The sequence below is a fragment of the Diadema setosum genome, chromosome 17, assembly GCF_964275005.1.
Source record: "Diadema setosum chromosome 17, eeDiaSeto1, whole genome shotgun sequence".
NCBI classification, from domain to species: Eukaryota; Metazoa; Echinodermata; class Echinoidea; order Diadematoida; family Diadematidae; genus Diadema; species Diadema setosum.
The window spans coordinates 16,533,096-16,555,129 of NC_092701.1; the positions used below are offsets into that span (position 1 = coordinate 16,533,096).

Genomic DNA, 22,034 nt, shown 5'->3' on the forward strand with positions numbered 1-22,034 from the left:
AAGACCCGATTTACGTGTCAGCACTCACCTGTACAAGGAGCGTGTCATTCGTTGGTCCTTTCAAACTAATGGTTTCTACGTCATCCCACTGCTGCCGCTGATCGTTGAAAAGAGTCTGGCGGTGGTAGCGAATCCGTGAACCCAGTGCCCAAAAACTGTACGGAACTTCGCTGTGTACGGTCCAGTGCCCATTGAGCAAGTATTCCCCATTCAAGGTGGAGAGAGCTACGCCAAATAGGATATAACAGGAATGAGGCTTTATTTTGGCATTAAAAACAATCTTAAAGAATACTTTAAAGAACATTAAAAAGTAAACTGCTGACATACCCAGAATGATATCATACAAAACATCTTGGAAGTAATATCATGCAAAACTCGACGCGTAAAAGAAAAGGATATATACTAAAAGGACAAATAAACAAACACCCATTTTGTGACATGTCATTAGATGTCATCTGCACATGTAAGTTTGGCTTTAATGCAAAGCTTTGATTAACATCTGCACCCACTCCTCTGCATTCATAAAGCAAGCACTGCCTTTACTTATATTTATATACGAATTGTATGGTGATGACAGTCATAGTCGAACGCAAGACATCAAAATTTCAGTTAATTCAAGAAGATAAGCACTTTGTTGCTTGGGGAAGTGTAACCGTGTCTATGGTCTTATAAAATGTGTCACTAGTAAGCATGACCAGCAACGTGACTTGCCATGTGAAGTTAGCACCCAGATCTTCTGACCTCAACTATTATATCCCTACCTCATCATGCGTCAAGTTGAAGATCAAGTGGGAGCCACAATCTTGGGACCGACACTGACCACATTCAGGTAATAGTGTCGTTGACTATGCGTTGCGGTAGGAATCCCTACTGTCACGACAGGGGTTATGTCATCAAGACGTGGCGTCGCCTCACAGGATAGAAAGCGGTTTACCAAATTGTAGGGCCCGCATGTTTCTGCAAAGTTTGTTCCATTCACGTCAAATCGAGTACATCGATTAACTTCAGATTGCATTTTTAGTGTCTTTCTACATCGTGGGGCGCTTGGGCATAATAGTGGCTAATATTCCAGACTCACAATCGGAGGACGCGAGTTCGATTCACGCCCAGTGATTACACCTTGGACAAGATGTTTTTCCCAAAAAACGTTCTCTCGACCCAGGTGTATAAATGGGTACCTAGGGTCATAATAATGGCAGGGCCTCATAGAGCAGTGCCAACACTGAAGAGGCTACCCTGGGTAAAAAAGGCCTTATTATTATCTTTATTATAGTCAAGTCGCATACACTATTATTATCAAAGCGTCTTGTGAGCTTATTTTCCACCACTCAACGTGTACTGGCGAGGATTTACTCGATTGTGCACGGCACTTAATTACGATTGATGTGGAATTCGCCTTCACACACAGCCAAAAGACAGATGGCATATTAAAGCCACAGGTTAATGTGAAAACTCAGGGTCATTTCGTATATGATATCTTTAAATACCACCAGTATTAGTCATTTATTACACGTGTAATCGATATGTAGGTGCACAGTACTCCCTCCATGCAGCTTTGGAAGAACGAACCTAGATAATTCCGGATACTGTACGTTTCAGATATGGCAATATTCGTGGCTCCTGCGGGTATCTGCAGCACGTCTGTGTAGCCTGTAGGAATAAACACATACCGACTCTTAGAAAGGACACCAGGCATAATGTACAATACAAAATAAATCATGGATAGTATAATGACAATAAATCGTTTGAACAGTCTTTGATAACTAATGTCTGGATGGGTACGAACATGCCTTGGGTGGGCATCTTTACTCCGAGGAGACACTCATGATGTGGTATACCAGACAGTGGAGATCATGACCCGTTTCCTCCATCTCACGTGAGTCATGTTCCAAGGTCATGTCTTCTCTGTGCACTCTTGGCTATTTCCTTCCTAACGTCGAAGATATCGTTGTAAATAATATAAGGAATATCCAGTTTGTCTGTCCTCGCACTCACGAGACTATTACTGCCTAAAAACCTTGTGTATTACCTCCTAAATTCATAAAGGCAAACCCAGAATTTGATCATGTGATCAATAAACATATATAATTGTATTATATATCCAATTGAGGAAAATTTGGGTGAGTCATTCTATTGTGCACCTTGAGCACACTGTTAACGACCAGTAAATCCTTGATCAAATGAATGAAAATAGAAAACATTATATTGAGCTACCATTCACGAATTTTACTCAAGATCCATATAAAACTTTTCATACTAATATTTAGCCTCTGTATCAAAGATGTTGTTTTATATTTTTCTTCGTACGTCGAATAAGCTCAAAGATCAAATCTATCCCCCTTTTTGAATTCCCGAATTATATATAGCAATGTCTCTGAAATGAAGGCCATGGACACATTTTCTCCACATTGCGGCACCGAAGTGCAGAGGTAAGGCGTCTGGCAGGGAATAGATCATAGATCAAAAGTTTGCTTTTCAATAGACAAGTAGGAAAGGCTTACCTACTTGTAGATTCTCCACCATGATTTGATCAAAGAGCCGAGAACAGGTGGTCCCGTCTCCCCCGCAGACACCACACCCATCCGTGGACTTTGTCGAGTTGAGATAACCATCGCACCCAATGCTCTGGTGTATAAAGACAACCACAGAGTATGAGATGGTAAAATGAATCAATCAATAAATCTATCAAGGGAGAAATGCAGATATATCATTTCATTATAAATAATATGTCTTATATCTGTGAATACTAGTGAATCCTCCACAGCAAAGCTATAGTCTTTTCACCGAAATGCAAACCTAGCTCTACAGCAATGATGTATAAGTAATCCTGATGGGAGTTATGAGAGATAATATCGCCGTACACTTTCAAATGTTATATACAATATACATTAAAGGACTCATGAAACTTGGTTTCGTATGAGTTCGATTGACGATGAAAGTGTATAAATTTCGATTTTCATTTCCATATTCGAAGAAAGATTATACAAGCTTCCTTGAAAACGTCTATCACACCTACAGTTTTATACACTCTGCACGGGAAGAATGAAGGCAAATTTGGAAGATCGAGCACAATCTGTTTTATTCAACAAACGATATGATAAACGTACTAAGTTATGCATGAGACATGAGGTTTGCGTTCTGTACTATTGTGCGTTGAATTAATCTACAAGCTGCATATGATAAAAGTGCTTTGGCATGTGTTGAGGTGCACAGCCATCCTAAATTTGTATTGATAAGTTACAAATTTAGAAATACATAACATTTTGCTTGTATCTTATCTCATACGAGACTGTCAAGGACGGAGGCCATTGTTTTATGGTACAACCTATTACGTGATATCTGTTTATACAATACATGTATTCAAGGGAGCTCTGTGGGTTTTCTATCATCTGACAGCATGCACATCTACTTCGGGCGCAGTCATGGGTAATTGTCTTCTGTGACCACAATAGGTCAAAAGAACAAAGATATGCTTGACTAAGCTATACTCTGTGATGATACAATTTCATCAACCTCTTTTAAGTCTGACTCAATCTGTGAAATTTGTTCATCACCGATAAATTGCTGCTGGGTGGTGGTTCTATCTTGTAAACCAAAGTTTAGGGTTGCCATGGACATCCCATGTACATCTGTTTATCGTTTGTTTTTTGCCTGCATGTTTCCGTTTTACTTCGGGTCTTGTTAATTTTCATGTTTTTACGATACATTTCTGTGCGTAGAGCACCTGAAAACGTTTCATTACGCTAATGAGAAGTTGAGTAAATGCAAATACATAACTCACCCAACACGCGCCATTGATACAGACCCCCGTTTCCAGAACGCCCATGTTGAACCTAACACAGCGGGTTCCCAGTGGTACATCATGTTCCATCACCCGCACCTCGCCCCGATTAGCCTCGTTGTAGCACGCCAAAGTACATGGCCCATATCCTTCTCCTGCAAAAGTTCGGGGAAATAGGTTTTCCTAAACTGGGAGGCACCAGATCTCATTGATCACGTTTTTTTACATTTTCGTAGGCCTAAATATTGGAAAGCTCTCAAAATGTAGACGAAAGTTGACACAAAGTGGAAAACAGAAATTTCTCTCCGAACAGTCCTTCCCAATGTTATATCACATTGAGTGCCAGTGAAATAAAATAACATTACTTAGCGCATTCTAAAAAGCTATTTCGCACATTTCCTTTTTAAATCATTAGACCTAATTATAATCAAACATCAAATTTTCATTCCACACTGTCAGTAATTACCATCTCTCAGCCATGTCAGGAGTCCCTTATGTTGTTTGGCACTTTTATCTATCCCTAGAGGCATACTAGACCTATTTTTTTTTTTTTTTGTTTCGCTGTTTTCGTTTTCGTTTGTATTGATTATTTCCATGTTCTGAGTTATATCCTCTTGATTGAATGATTTCTGTGTTGTAATTTTGTTACTTATGTTATCATTTTACGGTCTTGCATGAAAACAGCTTACCCTGACCAATGCTGACGGCATAACTTTTTTTTATTTTTTTTTTTTACCATGATTGAATAAATAAACCAAACTCAATTTAACTCGACACACATACGCACACACACAAAATCCTTTTGATTCTAGTTTTTCTCCAAAGACATCATGTGGTCCTTAACATTCAAATCATCAGAATGACATGACTGTTGTATTATTGTAAATCCTACGTATAGGTGAACTCACGTTCTGAAGGATAGTACGGTCTCCACGTGTGGCCCGGTGGTGCGATTTCTTGACATCTAGAGGCACGATATCCAAAGGCAGTCGAATATGGACAATTCTGAGATGGTTGTAACAGAAAAGAGAAGCACAGAGAAAATGTAGGTTGCCTGTGTGGAATGTCCACAATCGTGTAATTGTGTGTAAACTGTAAGTCACTTGCAATAATGTACATAATGGTAAAGCCCTATCTCTTCCAGGCAGCTACATGACAAGGGAATTGAAAAATTCGCTTTACTGGAAAATATGACTTGTGCAATTTTGGAACAAAACACACTGTGGGCCATGGTTGTATGAGCACGTTATTGAATCTAATTTGTCTGGACGAGTGTTCATTTCACCAGGGGTAATAAGAGCTGGCAAAGAAATATCTGAATAGGTCACTGGAAAATAATATCATCAGCTTTCTGCGACATAATTATAATTTCTAACTTCTTCACTCTAATGTTCTTAGCGGAAACTATGATAATTTTATACAATTTTGAAGACGCTTAAACTTGAGCAAGACACATGACTGCATGTTTTTGTGCGTTGTAGTTTTTTTTCTATGTGTAAGTGTGTATGTGTTTTAGGAAAGGCACATATCAAACAGCTCCAGCACTGTCAGAGCGAGCACGTGCCCAGGTCTTGGCTTCTATTGTTGCTGTTCGATTACTCCACACTGCTTCATACAACGGCGGATATAACGACAAGTAGACGCCAACAACGTGTCTTTGTACCCCGGGATTGGAGGAATGATTTCAACGTCCCTTGGAAGTTGGAACATACGGGAGGTGACCATGAACTCTTATACACAGATTGGTCATGATCGTCAGAACAAGCAGAAAACCAACAATGATAGAGAATGACTAATGTTTAAAGTTGCGCCAAAACACACTGATGTTACAGAGCAGCGTTTAAAGGATGACATACAAATATCAGGTATCACCCCGTGATGACACGAACTGAGACAAGATACTGATACATAGTGATCGCAGCCCCCCCCCCCCCTACACACAAGAAAACACATGACTTCCCATCGAGAGGGGTGGGGGAGGGAGGGAACATTCCCCCTTTACCCATCCAAACACGAGCACTGCAAATACCCCCCCCCCCCCCACACACACACACACAGACACACAAAACGTTTCGCGGCCCTTTTCATATCAAGTAGTTTTCTAAACTGCTAAAACAAAAACAAAAATAAATAAATAAATAAAAATAGAGGCATAGCAGGTTTAAGAGAATCCAAAGGTTAGAATAATGACGCAACGAGTTTAATCCACTGCTTTATCTGACATCACGTGATGCTCACGTGAAGTGAGCGAGACGCGTCACGGCGGGGTCGTTCCACGAGACCAACATCCACGAGTCATACAGCCCACGAGTTCGACACTATAAAGGCGAATACGGCCCATGAGGTGGACAGTAGGTAAAAACAGCCCACGCGTTCGTTATTACGACATGGCGCTTAATAAATGTGTCGGTCTCGTGGGCCTTGTTTGCTTAGCGTCGAACTCATGGGCTGTATGACTCGTGGGCTGTATAACTCGTGGGCTGTATTATACTTGGGTGTCAAACTAGTGACGTGCACCTGTCACGGCTCCAAACTTCTCACCTGTATGCGACATAGCCTGTATTCTTGTGGTCGTCCTTGGCATAGATCCGCACGAACTTCATATCCTCTGCAACAATAAAAGCTATTATGACTGGGGAACTGTCACAATATCAATATACCGGCATCAATATGTTTTGGATCTTTCGATCGAAATTTCACTGTCTTTTAATGAAAACATTTACAAGGAAACAGGGTTATTTTAACTTGCCAAGGTTGAATACCATTGACGATTGTAGGAACTGATTCCAACGATAGCACACAAGTCATTACACACAGACATGTACATTGTGCATTATAATTATATCATTGATTATGTTGAGATGGAGAAAATGAAAATGAACTTGAAATTAAACTTGACATACATACATATATATATATATATATACATACATACATACATACATACATACATACATGGTCTTATTGAGAAGAGATGGTACAAAATCGTCAGTTTGGGTTCTCTTCCTCATGCATATTATTACGATCATGGTTATTCAGCTCATGTAGCTAATGCAAACAAAATCATCATCTATGAAAGGAGACTCCGAAAGTTTACAACGGGGCTTGGAAAGTTCACAACGAATTTGTATCACATACTCCTGGACAACTCATAGTGGAATTAGAAGATTACCCGTCTTTGGCTAAGGAGACCACTCCCTGCATGATCAATGACTTCCGGCTGTGGAAACTGCATTCGAAGAAAGTTCACGAGGCTTACCTTTCGTCACGACAAACACGCCGTCTTCCTTCCACCCCAGTCCCACATGTGGCAGTGCATGGCGACCACGCCCTGTACTCGCTCCAATGGAAGATACCCTGAGGTACTGGCTGGGAAAACGATGTGCACGATTAGCCGAGAAGATGGCGACGGTCACAAGACGACATCAGCAGGTGGTGACAGAAACATGGGGCAGCGACGACCAGATCATTGCGATGATGGTATCCGTGATGTCGATGGAGGTGACGGTTGTGATGGGTGTGAAGGTTGGTGATTGAGGAATTGGTGTTGGTTGGTGTAATGACGGATTGCGGTTGTGGAATTGGTGTAGTGTCATAAAGTTTGGTTGTTGTGCAGATGGCGTCGTTTTGGGAATGATGATAGAGCAAGGGCAGTAGTATGTATGTAGGTAGTCGAAGTAAGGGTTTGATGGTGGGATTGTATCATGGTGACATTGGTTGTTGTGTATGATGATAGGCGTCGAGGGTATTGCGATGCATGAAAGAAAGTAAAGGTGCAGTGATAGGTTGATAAGTACATTGTAATGCATTTTGAGTGATGTTCATATAAAAATAAACATCACATTATGTGAGAATACAAAAGATCCCCAACTATGTGAGAACGAAACATTAATTGCTGCGAAAGCTTCTCTTCATTTCACTCTTGGCTAGAGCAACAACACCCCAATACACGATAAAATAATAGCCCTTCAATAATTATATCAAGAATCATTCTAGACACTTTTTGAGGTCTGTGTTTGTACCCATGCTTCTACACATCGTACGGGATAAGATGATATTTGCAGACAATGAAGCCACTTGATCCAAGAAAATTTTCAAATGTTTCGAGTTTCTATGCAGCTGATCTCCCTGTTCCTCGAATGAGTTTCAGTAACGCGCTACATACGTGATGGAGTTTCTGCTGTAACTACAAAGGAGATCATGTCAAAGAAAGTGACATAAAAACGGATAACCTGCATAGTAATGATGTGCCTTCGACACTCGGGCTCACCAAGGGAGGGACATGCACAGAATTTGACATGAGACAAAACAAAACTAAATGTTTCCATTCACAAGATGTACACGGTCGTGAATTTATGTCCACACACATAAGCAAAACCTACAAGGCTTTCACATAAACTTTGTGTTCATTAAGAAAGGTATTATCCATTGGAATCTTACGGGGTGTGATATGTCATAGAATATTACAAACTTACTCCTTTAATGGGACTGTACAGTTCTGGTTGAGGTGAGGATTTAGCTTTTGACGTTTTGCGAGATATTCAGAAACCACTCTATGAGATGTCAAAGAGCATGCAACTCTAAGGGGTATCAAAAGTTTGTTTGATGAAAATCGGTTTTGAAATGGCCGAGATATACAAAACAGGTTATAACAAAGAGATCCTAATAAAAGGCGTGGCCTGTCGCCTTTTACTATTATCATTTTTTTGGATATCTCAGGTATTTGAAAACCAATTTTCATCAAATAAACGTTGAATCCTTCTTTAGATTACATGCTCTTTCACATTTCATAAGATGTTTCTCATTATCTCACATAGGAATGTTATAAACCTGAATCCCCACCTCAACCAGTATACAGTCCCTTTAACAAACAGAAAACGTTATATCCCAATATATTTTCAGATTTTCATTTACTTTTTTTTTTTTCCGAGAGATCACAGAGTGCGCCGACCAGAAGCCATGGCCAAAGAGTGAACAATATGAGATTGGAATCTGCTTCACAATGTTATGGTCACGAAGAAGATACTAAGGGCTTCTTTGTGGTGAAGTGAATGATCTTTAAGCGCAATAAGAGCGTTTGTCAATGTCTATGCCGCCCCCTTTCCCATCCCTGCAGTTATTTTCATCCCTATACCCCCATGTTCTTTTTTTACTTTGCGTTTGTTCGTTTGTTTGTTTGTTTTTTCGTCACTGGTACGCAACGCCCGCTGCTATTATTTGTCTCTTATAATGCTTCAACGTTGGTGTTACAGTGTGTTGATGATGGTGATATATTTCAAAGAGGCTACATTGCTGGTTGCACGACAACGAAGCTACTTTGAACACAATATCTCTCATTTTGATTAGCAGTATCAATAATTATGAGTAACCTCTTTAAGATTTACTTCACAAAATCTTCGTTAGATATTGCACAAGGTCGGTCACAATCATATGTAAAAGTATTGTGTATTGAAATTTGTGACTCTTGACGAAAATTCTCCAATGTCAACCTGACACAATATCAACTATACCTTATCACCAAGGGTGTCCAGCTGACATCATTACAGAAAATGATAATAATAATAAACAAACACAATTTTGCAGTAAGTGATTTATATCATGTAGAGCCTTGTGAAGCAACCTAGGCGTCGTCATGACAACAGGCATATACACAAAATTTTTGTTCCTTGCAAAAAGAAAACTCGTGGGAGTGAAATGACGGAAACACCTCATCGGTGAAGGTCCTATGGCATCCGACCACGCACAAAAGAAAACAGTCACAGAGGATTTAGAGCTCCTCCAGGAAATAATGAACATTCTTCTTGCCTAAACATTGCTGTTCTTAGGATATCCGACGCACACTTTAAACGATATTTATCAGCGGGAAAAAGAAAAATAAAGATCACAGTGATCTGATCCGCCACGCCCTGCATCATTCACTGGAATGTCGGTCACAAACATAACGACATTACTTATCGAATTTGCTGGGTATATCGAAAACCAACATGAGGCAGTGGCGGATCCAGGGGGGAGCGCACCGGGCGCGCCCCCTTTATTAATTTATTTTTAAAACAAAAGAAATAAAAAGAAAAATGGGGGAGGGGGCGTGCCCACCCCCCCCCTTAATTTTGTAAAGGTGCCCTCCCCCTTACGGAGTTAGTGGATCCGCCCCTGCGAGGTATATGCAAATACGAAAAGAGCTTCGGATCCGCTGGTCAAAAGTTAAGAACACATGAGGAATAATTTGTATAAAAATGTATGTTTAGCGTGCAAATTATATTTCGTGACATTTTATATACCAGACAGAGGATTACCTCGCAAAGGACTTTACAGTTTTGTTACTATGAGAACTATTTCGAGATGTCGACAGATCATCGAATGGAACAATGGAATCTAGCTTTGATGAAAATTTACATAAAATAAGAAACTTGTTGTATTCTGACATTTTACAATGTTTTCATTTAAACTTTTAGTATCTAGAGTACATAAGTGATGATGTCACAGTCTTTTACTATAGCTTGTGTTGGAACGAGGTGCACGCATAAACACTGGGATATGTGAGGTTGTTTAGAAGCAGTTTCCATGGCGATGAATGGCTATGACATCACACTTTGGTCATACCTATTGGTGACCATCGCATACAAATACATAAATCACTAAAGCTATATGCCGTCATCGCGTAATTCTCTCACTGATCAGCATACAAACCTTTCATTGCCTTGTTGGAAAAGAAATAACACAGAGTGAATGCGACGCCCTTCTCACACTGTCTCACAAAAGTATATTTAGCGATGCAATAACTCACCGATAGTGATCATTAAGGAGACGATTACAGAAATATAATTGCCAAACTATCGACAAACTGAACAATTATGAACCAACGTACAAATCAGTGAAATGACATTATTGCCTCAGTTCATCTTCACGTGTTTCTTAAGGATACCATTGTTTCATGAACGTCTCTGAAACCTCACATTCCAGGACTGTCTATCCCATGCGTGTCCTGTCTTCCGTCTATTCGCTTTATTTTACACTATTTTCATAAGGATCATCCTAGACATGGAATGGCTTCATTTCAAATTTGTCAAATATTGCTGTATTTCGATTACCCATCAGCCCTCCGTTTCTAGTTATCCCAGCTTTCTCCTTTATTTTTTCCAGAGTATGTAAATGACTCAGAATATTCGTTACTTAAGCTATTACACAAAATAAAAAATATGCCATTTTGACTAACCGCAACCTAATCCTTGTTGCATTGGATTGAACATTTTATATCACCAGGGAGGTGGAAGAGAGGCGCGTTAACATGTTTGGTGGATGCTTTATGCCAACCAGCAACATCAGAACGAACTGACACTCAACTGTTGTTGCATTGGTAAATTACAAATGTGCATTTTATCAGCAAGTGGCGGCTACCATTCAAACTATACGCATATTGTTTTTGGAACTATACGAAAGAATGGCAGAATTTCGTGAAGAAATGAGTATTGGAAACTTGATACAAAATAATGGTAGGTGGTAAACAGCACAAAACTCCTATATCGGAGTTACCAGGTAGTCGAATCATACTGATCACATGCCCATTTAATACATAGGCCTACACACTTTATATTGTGAACTCTTTGTCCATTTGACACATTTCCCCCTGCATATAAAATACTTTCCCTTTTCTTCCTTTCTTTCTTTTTCTGGCATGCGATCAATTTTGGGATACGAACGGGCGAAAGTCATATTATCAAAAGCAATTGCACTTTTTAGTGGGTGAACCAGCGTCCAGCGGAAGCGACACATCGTCCATATACGTCAACAAGAGACGGAGCGGCTGAACGGGGGAACCTGCCGACTTCACGCCCGCTGATACTGCGAGACCTGTGCGTCTGCCGAAGATGGATTTCGCAGGTGCGCACTCCCTCAATAGCTTTAGAGATAGTCAAGTGGATGAAGTTTCGATTCCAAAAGAAGTTCGAAATCGTTGGGATCATATAGGATTTATGCGTGCTTCTACTATCAATCATTATTTGTCCTTTCCCAGAAATACTGCTTAACTATACCTTTCTTTCTCAATGCTTTTTACCTACATACAGGCATGACCTCACACAGACTTTCGCTTCCACAATGTGGTTTTCAAAATTAAGTCATAATAAGAGACTCTCTATTTTCTACAGTAGGGCATGTGCAAAGACGATGAAAATTGTTTTAATCAAAATAATTTGCAGGGGTGTTTTTCTTTTGTTGTTCTGTTTTATTTTTCAAATAAAACATACGGGTATACAAATAATCGTCTGGAACTACTTTCTAAATCTTCACCAATAGTAGTGACAAATTCTCTGTAAGGAGAAAATCCACAGGGAAAGACAACGCATACAATTGTTAATTGTTATGTTATTAAGAAATAATTTTTAGTAATCATATGGCGGAGTAAACTCCGTGTTTACACTTCAAGATTATACATGTGCAGTACAAATATTCGATTGATAGATGGAAAACTTACATATTGAACCTTCAATTTACAAGTTAGTTTATCGAGCTAATAATGAGCACGTTAGTGTAGTGACATGTCGTTTTGAGCGTAGGAAATTTCAAAGTGAACCTTTCCAAGTAAACCACTTCTCTTTGTGAATAAGATTGCTTCCAAATTCTCTGCTACATTCCACCTTGAAAGGCCAGACCGAGCAAGTGTATGTTATCAATGTGTGAGGGCGAATGTGTTCGTGACAGTGAGGTCCATGTTTGTGTGGGCTCTCGGTATTGGGCGATTTTTAGAATTTGTGCGTTTGTTTGTTTGTTTGTTTGTTCATTTCCATCCGAGAAGATGGCTGGATAGCCCATATTCAGCTACGTTAAGCTGGTCTTCAATGGGGTCCAGTTGGATGTGAGCACCGGGTTAACCACCCTGCTCTTTGCGATGACTGAATCTTTTACGTGCATGAGTTGTTACTATACACGGGACCTCCATTTTATGTTCTATCCGAGGGACAGAGTGTTTTTGCCTCTTGCGAGAGGGAATGGTATGCTTACACACAAGATTGCTCAGTCCAGACTCAGGTTCGAACCCGGGCCCTCAGGATCGTGAGGCAGACGCGCTACCGACTGAGCGTCCAGTCGGTTGATAGAAATTACACAATGATTTAGGGCCTAAGTGTATATCATCACATTCTCATCTATGCACAGAATGGAATGGAAATAAAATCAAACGAACATGAGATTCTGATGAAGTGTACAAAGAATAAGAAAGACGCGCGATATTCAAGTTTCAGATTTTCCTGTATAGTTTGTGTCGGTCTACCCCATCATTATAATTTTGTAAATTATCATCATCTCACAAGCCTCCATGTGACATGCACGTACTCAAATCATGGCATGTCACACTTTGATAAATGAATAAGATACCATTATATCTTGTTTGATTTTACCCCATTTATCACAGTCAATTTGAAGATTGAAAAGAAAATGCACTTTCGACTTCGAACGTTATAATGACCCTTCAATTTTCCTATGAAAATAATAGTCTTTCAATTCAGGAAATTCTTAGCATAATATACGGTGAGAATTTTCAATTGAAGTGATCTCATACAATGACTAGAAATGTCGCTACGGCGACTGATGCCTCCGCCATAATGCATGATTCTCCCAATAGGTGTATAGTACAATGTCTTGACAATGTGTGATGACAGTTTCACATACAGTAACTGGCAAAATATCGAAATAACAGGTTTGTCAGAAATATCTTGAATGTTCACTTTCCACGAACTGGGTTTGCTATAATTGTCTATTAAAGAGTGCAGGTACACATATTTGGGGAATTGAAAATTTTTACTTGACTTCTGACCGACCTTATTATAAGTTTAAAAACTTTGAGTATAATTTTCAAGGTATGAAGAAAGAGTGTAATTACAGTACAAAATATTTTTTTATCATTTAAACCTGACCTTTGACCCTTAACCTTTGACCTTTGACCTTCTGGCTGGAAATTTCCAAGAGAATCTCCATCAAGTAATACATGTACATATATTAAACACTTTTAAAACTAATAATGCAATCATTGCATATACTAGTATACATGTATGAGGGAAATACAGTAGTAACATTTTGAGGAGTTGACCTTGACCTTTGAACCCCTGACTATTGACCCATGACCCCTAAATTCCCTAGATAATCCCTGCCAGTCAGTACATGCATATGTACCATGTTCCATGAAGATACATTGAACCATTTGCGAGAAAAGTGATATTGCAACATTTTCACCTAACCTTTGACCTTTTGACCTTTGACCTTATGACATGAAACTCTCTCTGGAGAATCCTTACGCAGTAGTACATGTCTACACTAAGTTTCAAGAAAATAACTGCGGGCATTGCATAGATATGGGGGAAATAGCAACATTTTTAGCATTTGACCTTGACCTTTTGACCTTTGACCTCTTGTCAATGTCACTAGAATCTACTCAACTAATTGTCCCATCATACATCATCCTTGGACCAAGTTTGGTGAAAGCTGCTTCATCCAGTTTTGAGTTATCACATAAACAGATAAAATTTAGGATTTGACCTTGATCTTTGACCTTTGACCTCTGTCCGATTTCACTGAAAAACTAATCAAGTAATCGTCCCATCATACATCATCCTCCAACAAAGTTTGGTGAAATTTGCTTCATACAGTCTTGAGTTATCGCGTAAACGGATACAATTTCATGATTTCACCTTGACCTTTGACCTTTGACCTTTAGCCGATTTCACCCAAAATCTTATCAAATCGTTGCCCCATCATACTTCATACTTGGACCAAGTTTGGTAAAATTCCAGTAAATATTACTCAAGTTATCGCGTAAACGAAAGCGGACGGACGTACGGACGTACGGACGTACGTACGGACGTACGTACGGACGTACTTACGGACGGACGGACAACCCGAAAACATAATGCCTCCGGCACCACTTCGTGGCGGAGGCATAAAAATATTTAGCATACTAGTAATTTGATTAGTATCAATGACTTCATTAGCTCCACGGTGCATTTCTTCTGACAACTGCAAAGTCGTGTGACGGTATATATTTACAGTGGCAGGCATGCCATATAGGCCTACTCACGTAAGAGCGAACTTCTTCTAATACAATAATGATGGCCTTTTTTATACTGCCACAAGAAGACTGAAATTAGCATTAGCCTCTCCTGATATCAATATCTTCCTCAATTATTGCTTTTATATTCTGTGGGACATGGTTGGCCTGTACAAGAGGGAGTTATCTCCAATACATGGCGTATGACGGTCATTGTTGCCTGACCGCTTATTCTTATGCTTTGCAGTTTTTAATCTTATTCAGCCATAACCTATTTACCAACAAATTCAAGAACGGCAGTGAAAACATGATTTCAAATTGAGTAGGACAAAGTGAAGAAAAAACAAGACATGATCAACCACCAAAAAAAAAAGAAAAAAAGAAATACTTCAATAATTGCTATCGCTTGATGTAACATCCTGCTTCTTGAACATTTCGTTGTACATTAGCCGATATAGACAAAGTACAATAAACTGAGATGGAACTTGATCGAATGTTAACTAACGCTTTTCCGAACACTGACGAAAAACGTGTTAAATCTAGGGACAAATTCAATCTCACTGGCTCCCTTATGGAAATAACCAATTGCAGTGTCATGTGCTTGCATAGGATGTGAATCCAGGCTATATCACTTACTGGCATTTCGTAAAGTCATACCCTTATTCTAAGCATCGGGGTCAACCACGGTGGAAAGACAGCAGCTACACTTTCATCTCGCCATTCAGGACAGTAAGCGGTCGGACAACCAATGCGTAATCTTAGGGTGATAGATAATGGTGTAACACTACGACATCGAAAACTGCCTTGGTTCACTTCTTCATTATTTTGATAATATGGTATATTACTAAATATGCCATAATGGTTAACTGTTTCACCCTTATTTTTGACCAATCAAAGAGTTTTAAATCATCCTTACATCTGTTCCTTTGTAACGGCCAAAGATCAAAATGCGTTTACTTTTAAATTTGAGCATTATGACTGCAGCGCGCAATCGACTATTATTGCGTTTGTTTTCTCAAGCATTATTATTCTCCAAAAAGTAGGCCCACATGTTCTTTATATACATTCTGGTAAAGCTCATAGCCATTATAGAGTCAATCACTGACCTCTAGGATTTCATTTTAACGATTGTGCATAGGGTCTATACTTTCAAAATAATTTCTCGCCATGACACCAAATTTCATTATCGCTAGACTTTCCAGGGGAAGTGATGGCCAGAAATGTACATTTAGAGCTACATAACATTTGATTACCTTTGACTTGAATAATGGACCACCTGTTGTTTCCGGTTACTCGTTGTTTGTTTTTGCTTCTTTAAATGATATTAGCATTGGACATTACCAGCTGAAGTTATGGCTATGACATTTTTAACCAAAGTACAATTTACCATTGTCCATCGATCTATCACTACCATCATTTTCATACAAGTAATTCCGTTCAATTCTAACCTTCCCATTATTTTGTACATTGTACATGGCTAACTGAAGTGGTAGTTGGAAATTTAAGACCTTGACCTTGCACCACATTCACTTTTTTTGTTATATATTGTGCACCCTTTCCAACACCTCATATTCCAACTGAATAGGCCTATGACATGCAGCGTCAGGCGAAATGCAATTTTTAGTCAAAGTTCAATGACTTCTTCGACCTTGAGTGATTTCTTTCTGTTCTATTATGTATCGACGAATGGGCCAAGAACAAGTAAATTGAAAAACTCCGCTGAACTAACACTTTTTTTCTTTTTTCCTTGTTTTTAGCCTTGAACAATTGTTCGGAAAGAATGACGTCATTACCAATTACGTCATAAGTAAGATTGTTACAGCAGCCTTTAAAACATTACACACCACAACTTTACATTATTGCCAAGGAGATGTTTTCATAAGCCTCAATATGTAGGTGTGCTATTATGTTGTTTGTGCCTTTTTAGGAGCCATCGCGTTGCCTGGTACTGAGAAGAGAGAGAGAGAGGGAGAGAGAGAGAGGGGGAGAGAGAGGGAGAGGTGTGGCAGTTCACGCAGGGTTAATTAGGAAACTCTTTGCCCTTCGTCGACGCGTTTCTTGCGTCCTTCTTGCTCTCCCACGTAACAGCTTCACCTTTTTGCACTTGTTTAGAGAGAGTGAGTCGTATCGTGTATTTGAATGAAGCCCCACCATCCCTTTACAAGGGATGGTGGGCCTATGGTTTTGGTTGAGATGGGACTTCATGTTTTCAACTTATTTTTTGTGAGATAATGAGAAACCTCTTATGACATAATGATATGAACGAGCATACATTTCTACGAGGAATTCAAAGTTTAGGCCCTAATTGATGAAAATTGGTTTTGAAATGAATGAGATATCCAAAAAACAATGAGGTTCAAATAAAACGTGGGACCCACCTTTTATTAGGACCACTTTATTTTACTTTGTTTTCTAAGCCACTTCAAAACCGATTTTCATAAAATAAACTTTGAATTCCTCTTAGAATTGTATGTTATTTCATATTTCATAAGTGGTTTCTAATTATCTCGCAAGAAGTTAAATCTAAATCCCCATCTCAACCATGTAAGTTGTAGCTCCATGTTTTCAGTGAGAAAATGAACCCAAACCAGAGACATAGGCCTACCAATTGTACAGTCTCTGTATCTTATATTAAGGTGATGACTTCATTAGCTCATTCATTTGCACATTCATATCAACTGCTCAACTGTTCAAACAACTAGCAACTAGCGAATCTTTAAAATTTAATAACTTCCTCGCTTTCAGTCCGGTTTTGCTTGTAAAAATTTACTCTTTCTGTTCAGACAACACTCACTGTACAAGTGGTCCGGATCCCCCGTTGAGCGTTATTGAAGTCGTGCATCATGTCTACCAATTGTGAGGTATTATCATTATCATTATTATTATAATCATTATCAGAACTCCATTTATCATGACTATACTTATTTTTTACTATTAAGCACTATCACATTGCCAGCTTTATAGAGATATGCCTATATACTTGTTGAACTGAATTGTTATTTTGCCGTTGTCATTAACGTCGTGACAATGCATACGTTGCTTTGGGGCAAATTTTACAATACATCTCCGTGATCTGACCTCCGAACTTAATATATGACATATGTATACTTGTGTGTGTGTGTGACATCGTTTTTTTCGTGCGAAATAGACGTCTGGCAAACGAGACTACTTTCATAAGCGAGGAGGTTTTCCCTTTTGATAGCAACGTGTCACTCTTCGTAAAACGTAATTGACGTCACCCGACATCGATGTCCTCACCCAGCCATCACTCAAGGACGACAATAGTCTTATACAAAGACTTTATATTTTTACCCCTACTCGTTAAAGAGCATTTCGAAACAAAAACTTGAAAAAAGAGGACTCCGTCAGCATCGAACAGAGAATAGTATCAAATTCGAGTTATCAATTTTGACCAATGCTGCAAAATTCCATAAAAAGGTCGAATAGTTTCATTCTGCTCTTAGTGTTAGACCTTCAGAATTCGTAAATTTCCAACGCTTTTGCTTGAGGAATACCATCACGTATAAGAGTTTGTGTAAGTCAAGATCCTGAAATGAGGCTACAGGCCCAGGCTTTAACTAAAATGACAAAAGTGTAAAATGTAGGAGACGATGTTTGTTGACGTTTGTCTTTCCAATGTTTTCTACGTGGGAGGTTCAAAACCGTCTCCGCATGTGTTCCATCGCCCTCCGTATTTCCGTCTTATCTCTCAATGGACGAGAAAATGGGCATGATTCTCTTCCCTGACACAACGTATTTCGTTTCTTTATTGCGTATATCACCACATCAGGATTGCTAAGTATCAAAAATAAGAACAGGTCATTGAGAGTTAATGTACGGGAAGACTGCCTACAGAAATGCTGGAGTGTTAAATGTACGTGTGTTATTTCGGTACAAGACTGTTGTCGAACAAACGAACATCACAACAAAGCGAATTGAGACAGTCATTACAGAGGTATATGAGGGTCTACTCAAGTATATAGCCAGCCATCATCATCTATTGCATTTTCACGACGACAATTTTTCAGTTTACGTATTTCTGCTATTGAAATATTACATCTGTATTTGCAACTTCCAAGCAAAATCTATGTTGTTATTGGCGTTAAATCTTAGCTAAAACCTAACAAGAATCTAGATTTTCTGTTCAGCTTAGAAGAGAGATAGACAAACAAATATTTTCGAAAGTGGAGAATCGAACTTGATGCTTACAAAGGTTATCAGGTTTTTTTTTTTTCTTTTTGGAGTTAAGTGTTTTACATTTCATATCGCTGCCTTGTGTAACATGTCATGATATATGTACTGGGTTATTAATTATGTGTGATTCTGTTTAATAAACAATGAAAAAAATTATACATTTCTCATTAAATTTTGTAAACGTGAACTTTAAACTCCGTAACGTTTTGCCCAATATGAAATCACTTCATCAATGGTTTTACGTATGATATAAATTTTCTCTTGTGTCTATTTATCAGAGCAATGGAGTGGAATTGCTCTATATTCTGTAACTTATATGCGCTGTCCATGTCATACAATAAAGTCTACGTAATCATCTAACGTTAATAATCACTAAATCTTCGTTGTTGCAATCAGTCAAATCTACAGTCAATACTAACATCCTTTCTAAAAGCGTATATAAGACGGAATAACATACCTTATTTCACTTTCGGATTACCGAAAATTCCGAATAACGAACCTTATGTCGTTTTCGGATCAACGAACCTTTGAAATAATGACGACCCTAATTCTATTTTCGGATTAACGAACACTTGAGTCTTATAAGAATGAGTGAAATCTTATACGCGATAACAATGAAAATTCGATCAAAATCGAATAAAGATTAGGGAAATTATGAAATTGTGAATTCTCGGTTATTTTCACAGACACTTCTTGAACAGTCAATATAAATATGCAATGAGTGAACCGATGATGTCATCGCCTCACAACTTGCCATTATAGTTTGTACATAAAATCCTGAAATTTCCAAGTTGTACCTTTTACGTCGTTCAATCGCATAATTGTGTTTAAACTTAAAAAAGTAATCATACCCCAGTTTCAACTTATCATAAAGTTATTCAACCATTGATAACATTTTTTTTTGTTACACTTTTATAGCAGGGCATTGAATTTTCATCCGGTTTTCTTTACAATGGAAAATTGATAAATCTAATTTCAGTGAACACTCGAATAATGGATTCATAACGATTGTATTAGGCCTATCCATTGGCAAATAGACCAACTTTTGTGTTAGTCCACCTCATTCAAATGCTATTCCTGGGTCGAGACTAGTGAACTGGGATCTTACGAGGAAGGAAGTATGCGTATGATAAGGACTCTTGAGTCTCTTATACCTGGTTTAAAAAGACGATTATTGGACACTCATTTCGTGTGCATTCTACATCTTCCTTCAGTACTATACAAGAGAGTTGATGATTGTATCCGTGTTAGCATGGAGCTATTAGCTCCATGGTATTAACGTTCATTCCATAACGTCTTCATGCGACAGTTGTAGGAAACGGGAATGTGGTGATAGAAACAATCTGGTGAAGAGACGAGTACATTAGAGAAGCGACGGAAGCATGAGGCCGTGAACCCCGTATGAGACATGCCTTGCAATGCCTTGCTCCTGTTCTTTTCTCACAGTGCCTCGATCTCTAACAACACAATCACGTCGCATCACGGCATAACACTTATCTATGAACTGTCTTGTCCACCAGATATTCTATCATAGTGCGAAGGAAATACGTGGCCACATATCAACATACTTCGCAGATAATACAGGATGTCCGTATACAGTACCCGCGCCATGATCGATTGCTTAGGACATTGCATGCTTTACGAGTAAAGAACACCAACCAGCAGTTCACTGAAGATACATTTTAGGTTTTAGTGTGTTCATGTCGTGTCATAAGCATCGAGAATGACCCTCCATGGAACAAAATTATTGATAATATTGATTGTAACAATGATATCGATTTAGATTCTACCTTACTCCTTCACTGCATCCCTTGGACAAACAGGAAGTTTTACTCACATAATCCTTATTGACAAACAGGTGTAGGAATTGAGTACCTGGTAATGTTCAGATCCCTCAGGGGAAACAGTGCTATTATTGTAGAGGACACTTATAGTAGATAAAACTATTATTACTATGATGATATAGCGAGCTTATGAAGGAAAGCGTCACTTCGTACTTCTTGTAAACAGACCACGATGACACAAGTCTAGAGGTATTCCATCTCGCTAGGACAACTCCCGTCATGATTATTATAAAAACAACCATTTTGTGTATTTGTGTGTGTGTGTGTGTGTGTATGTGTGTGTGTGTGTGTGTTTGTGTGCATGTGAGTGTGAGTGAGAATATTTACTAGATGCAAGTATTCAATGTAATTCAGGATAAGGAAATTGAAGGAAAACACATACGAGGAGGACCGAAACTACGGTGAATCATGTGACGATGCAGACAATAATGTATTATATTTTTGTTTCTATCTAACCATTGATCAGCGTTTTGATCTGTGATCATTTAGGCACGAAAATTCTTATAAATTGTCATTAATGAAGGAGTTGCTATAATGAAATAAAACTAACATATCTATCTATTACACGGACCCTATCTTATATCCTTCATACATAATCTTATTGATAATCATAATAATACAATTGCTACAATGGTAACGAAAAAATCGTTGAAGACTTCAAATCAGCCATGTCTTCAATATGCAACCGACGTTGATAATCAGACTTAGGAAGCAGAGAAGTTTTCAACAGAGACAGTCTTATGTCATATATATATATATATATATATATATATATATACATATATAAATATATTGCTATAATGAAATAAATCTAACCTATCTATCGATTACACGGACCCTATCTTATATCCTTCATATATAATCTTATTGATAATCATAATAATACAATCGCTAAAATGGTAACGAAAAAAATCGCTGAAGACTTCAAATCAGCCATGTCTCCAATATGCAACCGACGTTGATAATCAGACCTACGTAGCAAAGTTTTCAACAGAGATAGTCTTATGTCATATATATATATGTATATATGTATATATATATATATATATATATAGGCGATGAAGACAAACAAGTTGACATAATGCATTAGAATCCAACTTCATTTATTTGTAAACCAAATTTTCGACCCTTGCACGGATCTTCCTCAGGGTAACATGAGGAAGATCATGCTCGTCTTCAT

At 38.5% G+C, this 22,034-nt stretch overlaps 1 protein-coding gene across 1 annotated transcript in view; it reads right to left on the bottom strand.

The window, feature by feature from the left end:
- Window positions 1-22,034, bottom strand: part of LOC140240771 (ADAMTS-like protein 2) — a 39,008-nt gene that overhangs the window by 13,709 nt on the left and 3,265 nt on the right. The window contains exons 2-8 of the mRNA XM_072320543.1: window positions 7,041-7,150; window positions 6,323-6,389; window positions 4,690-4,786; window positions 3,782-3,936; window positions 2,502-2,625; window positions 1,570-1,650; window positions 29-225 (exon numbers count right to left, since the gene is read on the bottom strand). Coding sequence (XP_072176644.1) covers window positions 29-225; window positions 1,570-1,650; window positions 2,502-2,625; window positions 3,782-3,936; window positions 4,690-4,786; window positions 6,323-6,389; window positions 7,041-7,150 — 831 coding nt within the window. The remainder of the gene's footprint in view (window positions 1-28; window positions 226-1,569; window positions 1,651-2,501; window positions 2,626-3,781; window positions 3,937-4,689; window positions 4,787-6,322; window positions 6,390-7,040; window positions 7,151-22,034) is intronic.